Genomic DNA, 14,319 nt, shown 5'->3' on the forward strand with positions numbered 1-14,319 from the left:
AATACCTATCTCAGATCTGTTTATAGAGGATAAATGATAGAAAAGATCATTCCAAAGAGAAGAAACTAAATTATTCAAAAAATTTCTCCCATACCCCAGGAGAAGAAGCCTTCACAATGTCTGCCAAAAGCTGGATTTCTTAATTGGTATGGATCAGTAACTCCATATTTCCACTTTTCTTGTTTTCTGAATCAGTTTTCTATTGCATTTATATTGTTTTTGCTCTGATACTACATATTTTATGTGATAGGCTTCTAATTTAACACACATCTAAAGGCTTACTAAAATACTCTTCAAAGACTGTAGAGCCCAACAGACACCATCCTCACACTCTCCTTCTGCTTTGTTGCAGGTCAAGGGTACTGCCTGGAAACACTCCCAGTGCACACATCTAGAACCCCTACCACCCATGGGATGTCCCTTGATCATCAGCTCTGATAGCCAATGGGGCTTTATGTACGCAAGTCCCACAGGACTTTAACAAACAGAAAAAGAGTTCTTAACCAATTACACATCCAGGGAGCAGTGATGAGGCAGCTGACTGAAATATCCATTTTTCTGTGAAAGAGGCCTATATTAGCTTATCTTCATACCTGTGGCCAAAGGGGCAAGCTTCTAATTAAACACACATCTAGGGGCCACCTGAAATCCTCTCCAGATTTTGTGGAGGCCAGCAGGTACCATCCTCATACTCTCTCTGCCTTACCCCAGAATTGCTGGTGTCTCCAAGAAAGGAGCTCATACAAACACCCAGCATCCCAGCTTTTGTGACTGCTGCCCTGAGGACACGGTCTTTGATAGCCTGGTTCTGATGGCTAGCAGGGCTTAGGTTCACAGATTCAACAGGATGATAGCAAACAAAGAAACACTTCTTAACTGGCTATCATACCAGGGCTTAGTGCAGAAGGAACAGACAGATGCCCATCTCAAAGTCTGCCATGAAAGAGGTACATCTGCATACTTTAAAAGTTCCCACCTAAGGGTGTGGCTTCCAATCAAACATAATCTGAGTCCTGATTGAGATCCTTCCCATTGGGACACAGGCATGTTTTGATATACCCTCAACTAACAGGAACTACTAAAAATAAAGTAGGCTACTTAGAAAATCACAAAGGTTTACGAGACACCAAGAGATAGGGCAGGGTTGAAACACAGGTTTTATTTCCCACTTAAGGCCCCAACTTCAGGACTAAGAGAGGTGTCTGTTTTATCCAATACAAAGAAACTAACACAGAGTCCAAGCAAATGAAGACACAGAACAATATGTTACAAACAAGAGAACAAGATAAAGCCTTAGAAAAAGACCTCCGTGAAATGAAGATAAGTGATTTTCCAATAAGAGTTCAGAATAACAGTCATAAAAATGCTCTCAATGAGGTCAGGAGAATAATGCAAGAGAATTTCAACAAAGAAACAGAAAATACAAGAAAGTGCCAAATAGAAATCAAAGAGCTGAGGAATATAGTAACTGAACTAAGGAATATAGTAAAACTAAGAAATATAATTTCTAAGAACTAAGAACTAAGAAATATAATAAAAGGATTAACAGAAAACTTGATGAAGCCAAAGGAAGGATCAGGAACTCAAAGAAAGGGCAGTGGAATTTCAATTGGAGCAACAACAAAACGGAATTTTTAAAAAGTGACAAGAGCATAAGGGATTTATGGAACAGTATCAAATAAATCAGTATTCATGTTATCAGAGCCCCCAAAGGAAAAGGAGCAGAGACAGAAAACTTACTTGAAATTATGACCAAAAACTTCCCTAACCTGGGGAAGGAAACAGAGTTCCAAATAAGCTGAACCCAAAGAAACCACATCAAGACACATAATTATGTTTTTGTAATTAAATTATAATAAGATCTTTTTTAAAGCAACAAAAGAAAAACAGCTCATTATATATAGGTAAACCCCACAAAACTATCATCAGATTTTTCAACAGAAACTTCCAGGCCAGAAGAAAGTGGCATGACATATTCAAAGTGTTGAAAGGAAAAACTACTAATGAAGAGTATTCTACCCAGCAAAGCTGTCCTTGCAAATAGGAGAGATAGTTTCCCAGGTAAGTAAAAAGCTAAAGAATTCATCACTAGACTTGGCTTTACAAGAAATGTTAAAGGCATTTATTAAAGCTGAAATAAAAGGTCTCAATCAGTAACAGGAAAACATATGAAAGTATAAACTTACTGGTAAAGGTAAATATATACTAAAATTCAAAATAATGTTGTAAAGGGGGTAGGTTAATCACTTACAAAGCTAATTTGAATGTTAAAGACAAAAGTAATAAAAACAACTACAATAATTTGTTAACAAATACTAAGACCAAAAGAAGTTGTGACATCAAAAACATAACATGTTGGGGGGTAGTAAAACAAGAGAGCTTTAGAATGCATTTGACTTTAAGTTTTATATCAAGTTGAAATGTACTGTTATCAATAGAAGTTGTTTTATATAAGCCTCATGGTAACCACAAAGCAAAACCTACAATAAATAAACAAGATGTAAAAAGAAATGAATCTAACACTACAGAAAATCATCAAATCACAAAGGAACAGAGCAAGAGAAGAAACAACAAAGGAATTACACAACAGCCAAGACATGATGAGCCAAATATAAATTAGCCCATCTATTAATAACTTTTTAAAACAAATATAGACTGGGGCGCCTGGGTGGCTCAGTGGGTTAAAGCCTCTGCCTTCGGCTCAGGTCATGATCCCAGAGTCCTGGGATCGAGCCCCGCATCGGGCTCTCTGCTCCGCGGGGAGCCTGCTTCCTCCCCTCTCTCTCTCTGCCTGCCTCTCTGCCTACTTGTGATCTCTCTCTGTCAAATAAATAAAATCTTAAAAAAAATATATGGACTAAATAAATTTCTCCCATCAAAAGATAGAGTGGCCAAATGGATTTTTTTTTAAATCCATTTATATGCTCTGTTCTAAAGACTCATTTCACACATAAGGACACATACAAACTAAAAGTGAAGAATGGAAAAAGGTATTTCATGAAAATGGATACCAGAAGAAAACTGGAATGGGTACAAATAGACAAAACAGACTTTAAAACAAGACTGTAATTAAATAAAGTCATTATCTAATGAAATAGAGATGAATCCAAGAAGATGCAACATTTGAAAATATATAAGAGCCCAACATAGGAGTATCTAAATATATAAAGCAAAGATGAACAGACCTAAAGAGAGAAACAGCAATATGATAACAGTTGGGAACTTGAATACCCCCCACTTTCATCAGTGGATAAATCCTCCAGACAGAAAATCAATAAGGAAACATTGGCCTTCAATAACACTTTAAACCAGATGTACTAAACAGATATATACAGAACATTTCATTCAAAAGCAATAGCATATACACTCTTTTCAAGCACATATTGAATATTTTCCATGATATATTATATTTTAGGCCAAAAAACAAGTCAATAAATTTAAGAAGACTAAAATCACATAAGCCATGTTTTCAAACCATAATGATATGAAAATAAAAATTATGAGGAAAACTGGAAAATTGATTAGCATATGAAAATTATACATGTTCTTAAACAACCAATGGCTGAAAAAAAATGATCAAAAAATATTTTAAGTATCTTGACACAAATAAAAAATGGAAATACAAACTATCAAAACTCTGGAATGCAGCAAAAACAGTTCTAAATGGGAAGTTCGTAGTAATAAGCACATATATTAAGAAACAAGAAAGATCTCAAACAACCTAACTTTGTACCTCAAGAAACTAATGAACTGAACCTACAGTTAGAAGAAAGTAAATAACAAAGATCAGAGTGGAAATAAACAAGACAGAAACTAAAAAGATAATAGAAAAGATTAATGAAACTAAGAGCTGGTAGTCTGAAAAGATAAAAAAAAATTTACAAACTATTAGCTATACTCTAAAGGGTAAAAAGAGAATTCAAAATCAGAAATCAAAGAGATCTTATAACTGATAACAGAAAAACAGATCATAAGAAACTACTAAGAACAATGATAAACCAACAAACTGAATGACCTAGAAGAAATCAGTAAATCAAACTACCAAGACTGATTCATTAAGAAACTGAAAATATGAATATACCAATTACTAGTAAAGAGATTGAATTAGTAATCAAAAACTTCCCCATAAGCAAAAGTCCAGAACTAATGGCTTCCTGGTGAATTCTATCAAACTACCAAACATTTTAAAAAGAATTACCATCAATCCTTCTCTAAAACTCTTCCAAAAAATAGAGAAAGGAACACTTCCAAACTCATTTTATGAAGACAGCATTATCTTGATACAAAAACCAGAAAAGGACACTATAAAAAAAGAAATTATAGGGGCGCCTGGGTGGCTCAGTGGGTTAAGCCGCTGCCTTCGGCTCAGGTCATGATCCCAGGTCCTGGGTTCGAGCCCCACATCGGGCTTTCTGCTCAGCGGGGAGCCTGCTTCCTCCTCTCTCTCTGCCTGCCTCTCTGCTTACTTGTGATTCCTCTCTGTCAAATAAATAAATAAATAAATAAATAATCTTAAAAAAAAAAAAAGAAATTATAGGATAATATCCTTAATGAACATAGATTCAAAAATTTTGAAAATACTAGCAAATCATATTTAACAATACATTAAAAGGATTATACACCATGATTAAGTGGGATTTATTCTAGGATTGTAAAGACAGTTCAACACTGTCTTTACAATCCTTTAAAAGGATAAGAATCATATAATCATCTCAAAAAATGCAGAAAAGCATTTGACAAAATTCAACATCCATTCATGATTAAAACTTGCAACAAAAGAGATAGAGGGAATATACCTTGACAGAATAAAAGACACATATGTTCAGCCTATAGCTAACATCACACTATTAAGAGTAAAATGCTCAAAGTTTTTCCTCTAAGATCAGGAATAACACAAGGATGTCAACTCTGGCCACTTTCATTCAACATGATACTAGAAGTCCTAGTTAGAGTAATCAGGCAAGGGAAGAGGGGAAAAAAAAGGCTTCCAAAAAAGAAAGGAACAATTAAAATTACCTTCATTTGCAGATATCATGTTACTATATATAGAACACCCTAAACATTCCACCAAAAAACTGTTAGATATAATAAATAAATTCAGTAAAGTTGCAGGTTACATAATTAATACACAAAATCAGCTGCATTTCTATACACTAATAATGAGCTATCAGAGAAATTAAGGAAACAATCCCATTTATAATTGCATCAAAAAGGATAAAATACCTAGGAATAAATCTAACCAAAGAGGTAAAAGATCTGTAAACAGAAAACTGAAAGACACTGAAGACACAAATAACTGGAAAGATAATCTGTGCTCATAAATTGGAAGAATTTATCTGTTAAAATGTCCACACTACCCAGAGCAGTTCCAAGACAACCCATATCAAAATTCCAATGATATTTTTCACAGAAATAAGAACAAGTAATCCTAAAGCTTGTACGGAACCATAAAAGACCCTGAATAGCCAAGGCAATCTTGAAAAAGAACAAAGTGAGAAGCTTCACAATCCTTAATTTCAAACAACGTTAGAAAGCTACAATAATCTGGGGTGCCTGGCTGGCTCAGCAGGTTAAGCATCTGCCTTCGGGTCAGGTCATGATCTCAGGGTCCTAGGATCGAGCCTCTCACTAAGTTTCCTGCTCAGCAGGAGAGTCTGCTTCTCCCTCTACCTCTCCCCACTGTTTGTCCTTGCTCTCTCTCTCAAATAAAAAATCTTAAAAAAAAAAAAAGCTACAGTAATCAAAACAGTATGGTACTAACATAAAAGCAGGCAAAGACCAATGAAACATAATAGAAAGCAAAGAAGAAAATACACACATAATGGCCAATTAATTTACAACAAAGGAGCCAAAACTGTACAGTAAGAAAGGATAGTCTCTTCAATAAATGGTGCTAGGAAAACTGGTTAGCTATATGCAAAATAATGAAAGTGGGCCGCTATCTTACACATACACAAAAATTAACTTAAAATGGAATAAAGACTTGAACATAAGACCCGAAACCATAAAGCTGCTAGAAGAAAACACAAGGGGTAAAGCACCTTGACATTGATCTTTCAGAATGATTTTGTGGATTTGACACCAAAAACAAATGCAACTGAAGTAAAACTAAACTAGTGAGACTACATTAAACTAAAAAACCTCTGCACAGCAAAGGAAACAATCAACACAATGAAAAGGCAACTACAGAATGGGAATAAATATTTGTAAACCATTTATCTGATAATGGTTTTAAAATCCAAAATATGTAAAGAATTCCTATAATTCAAAGCAAAATACCAACAATTAAACAGTTGGCAGAGGAACTAAACAGACTTTTACCCAAAGAAGACATACAGATGGTCAACAGATAAATGAAAAGGTGCTCAATATCATGAATCATCAAGAAAATGCAACTCAATAAAACCCCAATGAGACAGCACCCCACACTTGTTCAAATGGCTAATACCATAAAGACAAGAAGTAACAAGTATTGGCAAGGATGTGGAGAAAAGGAAACCCTTGTGTATTGCTGGTGGGAATGCAAATTGGTCAGCCATTATAGAAAACAGTGTAGAGGGGCACCTGGGTGGCTCAGTGGGTTAAGCCTCTGCCTTCGGCTCGGGTCATGATCCCAGGGTCCTGGGATCGAGCCCCGCATCGGACTCTCTGCTCAGCGGGGAGACTGCTTCCTCCTCTCTCTCTGCCTGCCTCTCTGCCTACTTGTGATTTCTGTCTGTCAAATAAATTAAAAAAAAAAAGAAAAAAGAAAACAGTGTAGAGCATCCTCAAAAATTAAAAACAGAACTACCATATGATCCAAAGAATCCACTTCCAGTAATTTTTCCAAAGGAAATGAAGACAGTAACTCAAAAGTGATTATTCTCACTCCCTTGTTCATTGCCATTATTTACTATAGCTAAGACATGGAAATGAACTAAGTGTCCTTAGATGGGAAAATATATAAAGAAGATGTGGTATACACATGCAATGGAATATTATTCAGCTATATTAAAGAAGGAAACCCTGCCATTTGCAGCAACATGAATGGAACTTGAGGGCATTATGCTACATGAAATTAAGTTAGACAAAGAAAAACAAATACCATATGATCTCACTTACATGTGTAACCTAAAAAAATTAAAATTAAATACAAACTCATAGATTCAGAGAACAGATAGGTGGTTTTCTAGAGGTGGAGTATAGGCACAAGGGATGAAGGTTGTCAAAAAATACAAACTTCTAGTTATAACTCCTAGGATGTAATGTACAGCATGGTGACTAAAATTAGTAAATCACTATTATATATTTGAAACTTCCTAAGAGAGTAGATCTTAAAATTTCTCATCACAAGAAAAACACATTTTTAACTATTGTATGGTAATGGATGTTAACTAGACCTATTCTGGTGATTATTTCACAGTTTATACATATATCAATCATTCTGTTGTACACCTGAAAGCAATAAATTGTTATATATAATTAAATCTTAATAAAAATAATTATTATACTCCTCCAAGACCTATTCTTTCATATTCCCTTCCACATCCAATAAAAAGATCTTGGACCACCCCTACACTTTCCATTCTCCACTATCTGCCATCAGAGATGGATTTTTGTTTGTTTTCTCTGTGTGCTTCTGTTTCTTCATTAATTCTGCCTCAGTAGGAACTACCTGTTCTGATTTTACCCGGCCAGTGGGCAGGCAAACCCTACTTTTCTTCTGCTCGTACCTCTTCTTTCTTTCCAGTTCTGACTTCCGCCTTCGTAGCTCTTGCAGAATTTAGGATTTTAGCCAGCGTTCCACTATAGCACAAATTAAAAACCCTATGCCTGGTCTACGCGAAGAAATTCTCATAGCATCAGATTCCCTTCATGCTCCACCAATGGGCTTATTTTCTTCTCTGATTTGCTCTAGCCACATTCAAGCTGCCATAAATGTACTCAGAGTTTGTTTTTTCAGTTTTCTAACCTGCTGACAATTCCTTCTTTGAGAGAATATATCTATATTATTATTATTATTATTATTATTATTATTGTATCTATATTATATTATATATAGAAGTTCTAGGAGTAATAGGACAGCATCTGATATTACTGACCATATTCCCCTCCTTGAAAATCTATTTTTCTTTTGTACCATTCTTCTAGTAGAATTCATCAAATCTGTCTAACAAGTCATTCTGTCTCTTTTTCTGGCTTCTCTTCTACTGAGTGTCCTCCAACTTTAAATGTTGTGGCTTCTCAGGACTCTTTGCTCTTAGCCTATACGTTTTATCCTGGAAATCACCTATGTAGACACAAATGTACTCAATTACCATCTATTTACTGAATACTAAAAGCCTCTTCTGACTTCAGGCTCTCTCTATATAAATGACTATGACACATCTTCATATATCACAGATTTTTCAGAAGACTTCAATTAACCTCAACATGTCAAAACTTAACTGATATTCTCTTAGAAAGCTCTCATTCTGAATTCGAGAAATGCTAGGTAACAAAAATAAATCACAAAATGTATAATGCTTAAACAATCATTTCTTTCTCAGGTAAATAATCTAAAATGAGTTTCCCTAGTCAGTAGGTAATCTTCTTCCATCTAGTGATTTAGATTCAGTCCCTCCTATCTTATGGATGCAAACATTCCTTAGGGCTTCACTACCATCTAGCCCTCACAAGAAGGATACCACAGAGAAGGAATCTCCACTTTTTTGTGGTACGTGGAAACAATGCACATCACATCTGATAACGTTCTATTATTGAGCCATATGGCCAAATTTAGATGAATGGATGATTTGGAAAAGTGTTCCTTTCAAAATAACAGCTCTATTCTATAAAAGAGAGTACATAAAATTTGGTGGAGAGTTAGCCTTTTCTGCAACCATCTCTCATATTTTCAATCTTGGTGAAGGGCATCATCCCATCAACTACTCATTTACCTAAATCATAAATACAGGTCTTTAATTTTTTCCTTCTCACTTAACTAATCATCAAGTTCTTTCAAATCTAGAACTTCTAAATCTTTGTGATAGCTCTTCCCTGTTTCCATCCTCAATGCCACTCCTCAACTTTTTAATACCCTGATGTTATCATATTCCTCTGCTAAAATTTTTTTAGTGGCTCTGATGATAGGAAATTAAACTATTATAGGTCATACAAGATCTTTTATGACCTGGTCCTTTATAACGTCCAGAATTATTTCTTGCCGTCCCTCAACCCCTTATAATTTATGCAACAGTAGTAGCAATAACAGTAAGTAGAATGAAACAAATTACTTACAGTTTCTAAAAGAAGCTATATTCCTTCACCTCTTAGTTTATATCTATATTGCTCTTTCTTCAAAGGATGATGGCAGTTTGCCCATTTGGTTAACTTACTGACAACCAGATCAAGTTTTCTCCTCTATATCTTCCTGAGTGCCCATGAAACTTAAAACTGTCTTTTATTATTTATTATTGAATTGAGATAAAAGTTTATATTAGCTTTGGGTATACAACATACTGATTTAATCATTCTACACATTACTCAATGCTCACTATAACTACAGTTACCATCTGTTATCATACATTATTACAATATTACTGGCAATAGTTCCTAAGCTATACTTTCCATTTCCATGACTTATTTTATATCTTATTTATTTATAATCCTCTTCACCTATTTTGCCCATCCCCCACCAACCTTCCCTCTGGCAACCACCAGTTTGTTCTCTGTATTTAACTGTTCTCTGTATTGTTCTCTGTATTTAGTTTGTTCTCTGTCTTGGTTTATTGTTTGTTCATTCATTTTATTTTTTACATTCCACATATAAGTGAAATCATATGGTATTTGTTTTTCTCTGATTTATTTTATTTGCCACAATACTCTCTAGGTGCATCCATATTGTCACAAATGGCAAGATCTCATTCTTTTTTATGGCTGAGTAACACTCTACTGTTTGTGTGTGTGTGTGTGTGCGTGCATACTCACACACATATACATACACATACCACAATTTCTTATTCATTCATCAACTGAGCATTTGGGTTCCTTCCATATCTTGGCCACTGCATATAATGTTGCAGTAAAGACTGGGATGCATATACCTTTTCAAATTAGTATTTCTGTTTTTAAGAAATTTTGTTTTTAGATTTTATTTATTTGATAGAATGAATGAGAAAGAGAACATGAATAGGGGCATAGGCAGAGGGAGAAGCAGGCTCCCCACTGAACAGGGAACCCTATGTGGGGCTCGATCCCAGGACCCCAGGATCATGACCTGAGCCGAAGACAGCTGCTTAACTGACTGAGCCACCCAGGTGCCCCATATTTCTGTTTTTGGGGGGTAAATACCCAGTAATGGAATTATTGGATTGTACGATATTTCTATTTTTACTTTATTAAGTTCAATACTGATTTCCATAGTGGTTGCACCAACTTTTATTCCTACCAACATGCTGGTGCCTGACCTTTTCACAAGCATACCAAAAAGGAGTCATTTAGAGCCCCCTATCCTTAATTATAAACAGCAGCCTTTTCAATTTTGGCTGTATTTTGCTCAGAGCACATGACAGAATGTGTGAGTAAACCAAACAGACAGCTAAATGACTATTTGGATGAATTTGATTTGTATTTTATGAAACTACATTCTCTACAAAGCAGTAAAAAGTCGACCTTGGGCACCAGAAGAATCCCAAGTACTGAGTAAATCAAAGAATATAAGTTTGTAATTCAAGTTAATCTTTCAATAGCTAAAACTGAAGGGCAGGAACTCTCATAGGCAACTTTTAAATTTCTGCAGTTGAGGAATCAAGGGCAGATAACCAGAAGTTTTGCAAATATTGTTCAAGAAAAGATAGAGAATGTATTTCCAATATAAAAAATTGAAATTAATCCTCCACATCCTCCTCAATACTTGTTACTTCTTGTCTTTTATATACTGGCCATCCTGACTGGTATGAAGTAGTATCTCATTGTGGTTCTGATTTGCATTTCCCTGATGATTAGTGACCTTGAGGATTTTTTTTATGTGTTTGTTTTCATGTGGGTTTTTTTTTTTCATCTGTTTGTCTTCATTGGAAAAATGTCCATCCGGGTCTTCTGCTCATTTTTTAATCAGATTATTTGCTTGCTTGAGGCTGAGTTGTATCAGTTCTTTATACATTTGGGGCATTCACTTCTTACTGGATATATATAATTTGTAAATATTTTCTCCTGCTAAGTAGGTTGCCCTTTTATTTTGTTGGTGGTTTCCTTTGCTGTGCAAAAGCCTTTTATTTTGGTGTATTTTAGTTCATTTTCACTTTTGTTTCCCTTGCCTGAGGAAACACAGCCATAAACATGTTGCTAAGGCTGAGAAGAACAAAACTGAAGGTATCACAATCCCAGATTTCCAGATAGACTACAAAGCTACCGTAATCAAAACACTATGGTGCTGGCACAAAACCAGACACATAGATCAATGGAACAGGATAGAGAGCCACAGAAATAAACCCACATCTATATGTCAATTAACATACAACAAAGCAGGTAAGAATATAGAACGGGGAAGAGTCTTTCCAAAAAATGATATTTGGAAAACTGGACCGCTACATGCAAAAAAATAAAAACAGACCATTTTTCTACCATACATAAAAATGAATTCAAAATGGATTAAAGACCCAAATCTAAGAACGGAAACCATAAACTCCTAAAAAAAAAACTTAGAAGTGTCTACTAAGTTTTAACTGCCTTTTGTAAAAACCCCAATTGGAGCAACTGTATCTAAATGCACTAGGTTTTTTGTTTCAGTATAGCTACTAGACTATAACTTCTGAAAGATAGGTTCCATGTCCTTTTATCTCTGTACCTTTCATCATCTCGTGCATAATAGAATCTAAGTATCAGAAGAACAAAAACTTTTGTTATTTTACCACTGTGGCCACAGTGTCTACCTATCATATAAAAGACACTTAATAAATTATATTAAATGCATTCATAATATGCTGTCAATGCATATTTATTGAAGACAAAAATAGAAAACAGTGTAAGAGAAAATATAGTATCAAATAAGACTCTGAAGCAGCGCCTGGGTGGCTCAGTCCGTTGAGCATCAGACTCTTGATTTCTGCTCAGAATCTTGGGCTCAAGCCCTGCATTGGGCTTCCTGCTCAGTGGGGAGTCTGCTTATCCCTCTACCTCTGTACCTCCCTCTGCTCTCTCTCGCTCTAAAATAAATTATAAAATAATAAAATTTAAAAAAATATTGAGTCTGAATCTTTGAGTATGTTAGCTTGAACAAGTCATTTCATCTCTGTAAATTAGAGTCTCTTTTGCACTGAAGATCTTTCAGAATCAGGCTCTTATAGGTTAGGAATGAAGTACATAAAGCTCTTGGCACAAAACCTGGACTGTTGTAACAATCATGCACCCTTATTATGAGCAGCAGTTATAACTTACATAACCAATGTTTATAGCTCTTTCAGTATTCTTAAACATATAACAATGTTGACCATAGCACACTGAAACCTAAATGCTTTCATCTTGGAAGAAATTTTATAGGACTTACAAAAAGAATTTTTAAAATATCTCGATTGACTCACAAAACAAACAGAGTTGCCAGGGGGAGGGGGGTAAGGAGAGAGTGGTGGGGTTATGGACATTAGGGAAGGTATGTGCTGTGGTGAGTACTGTGAAGTGTATAAACCTGGTGATTCACAAACCTGTACCCCTGGGGCTAATAATACATTATATGTTAATAAAAAAATTTAAAAAATTTTAAAAATCTGGATTGGTTTGTCTTAAAGCATATTACAGGTTCGCAAAGGTATTAATTTTATTTCTAAATCCAAGCTAGAATTTCCCCAGAATAAAAAAAAAAGTATTAATCTCAGAGGAAATTTTTTGATAAAAACTAACTTTAAAACAAAGTAAACTGCCAATAATAAAATATGACATAACAATTGACTTAACTGGAAAGATAATGGAAGATGTACTTTACCTCACCAAATCCAAAGTCCCATGACTGCTTAGAACACAATTCTTCCGAAGACATATTACCCCTAAGGATCATAAATTAGACGCTTTTAAAGTGTGCCTTATTTCCTATTGAAAATTATTACTCTAAATTATGGTTTCCAAAGTTGGCTTCAGGTCAGAATTATAAGAGAAGTTTTTTTGAAAAACAATTCATAAGCTTCATCCTAAAGAGCTTATTTATTACGTGTGGATCAAATGTGGCATTTTTTTAAAAAGTCACCCCCCTCAAGTGATGTAGACCTGCAGCCAGACTTGGAAATTGTGTTCTAAATCACTTTCATAAAGTACATTTTAAAATTCAAGGCCTACCATGCTGTTTTTCATTCACAAGTTTCTGAATATTTGGGGATTTGACAACAGAGCAGCTAATTTATTGATTTTATTAAATAAGGTGTGACTCTACATTTTAAATAATTTGTTGTATCAATCCCATAAAAATAGCAACTATATGCTCTTTTTATAAATAGATATTTTAAATATTTCCATAAGAAAGTATTTTCAAAATAAAAATATATTCATGATTTTTAGTTACCAAGATCTGACTAAATCTGACAATTATTACCAAGAAAGTTTGGGCTATTCTGAAACCAGAAATTTTGTTTAATTGCCTATAAATAACAGTCCCATAAAATGTTAATATGCTTATGCCATTACCGTTGAATTCTATCACTCTCTTGTTCTGATTCTATACTAACCAATCAACCTTCCCAAGAAAGGCTGAGCCAAAAGTTAGAAAATATGCTTACCCTGCAAGTAAGCATTCCTATATTATGTGACTCAACTCTGCCTTACTGTAAATTAATAAACTACATTCTGGTGAGCATATAAGTTTCTTGTACACATAAGTGAGTTTTCTCAAACCTAATTAATACTAAGATTCCAGATATTTTTGCAATAGCAAATATGAGCACCATCCTCTCAAATGAGTTGATATTACCAAGATTCTGACAGCTGAGAAGCCTTCCCTGAGGCTAGTCTATCCAATTCCAGAAAGCAATATGCCTACTGACTTTTCATCAATTCAAACATTCAACATGCACTATCCCAGATCCTGATTTGTATTCCCCAGATTTACCTAAAAACTTACATATGATTCACTGGATATTTCTGACTTCCCTTCTGTGGTGTCTTCTCTTGGTAATCACATTTAAATTTTCCTTTAAAAATAAAAGTATGCATTGAATTCAAAACCTTAACAGAGACTATTTGTTTTTTAATTTGAAGCTTACAAACTACATAGAAGAACATTACTGATCCAAAAGGTCTTATAAAAGAATGTCATTCTATTTTTAACTTCCTATTTACACACACACACACACACACACTGAAAACAAAAAATCCCAA

The 14,319-nt window shown here is 34.7% G+C and overlaps 1 protein-coding gene across 8 annotated transcripts in view; it reads right to left on the minus strand.

Annotated features, from left to right (window-relative positions):
* C8H12orf40 (chromosome 8 C12orf40 homolog) overlaps positions 1 to 14,319 on the minus strand; it is a 134,678-nt gene that overhangs the window by 45,196 nt on the left and 75,163 nt on the right. For all 8 annotated transcript variants that reach the window (XR_007129529.1, XR_007129527.1, XR_007129528.1 and 5 more), the window contains exons 8-9: positions 14,063 to 14,132; positions 12,938 to 12,998 (exon numbers count right to left, since the gene is read on the minus strand). Coding sequence is in view for 5 of the 8 variants with exons in the window: in XM_047742384.1 (XP_047598340.1) it covers positions 12,938 to 12,998; positions 14,063 to 14,132 (131 nt within the window). In the remaining 3 variants the exon portion in view is untranslated. The remainder of the gene's footprint in view (positions 1 to 12,937; positions 12,999 to 14,062; positions 14,133 to 14,319) is intronic.

Source organism: Lutra lutra, chromosome 8 (assembly GCF_902655055.1).
Source record: "Lutra lutra chromosome 8, mLutLut1.2, whole genome shotgun sequence".
NCBI lineage: Eukaryota > Metazoa > Chordata > Mammalia > Carnivora > Mustelidae > Lutra > Lutra lutra.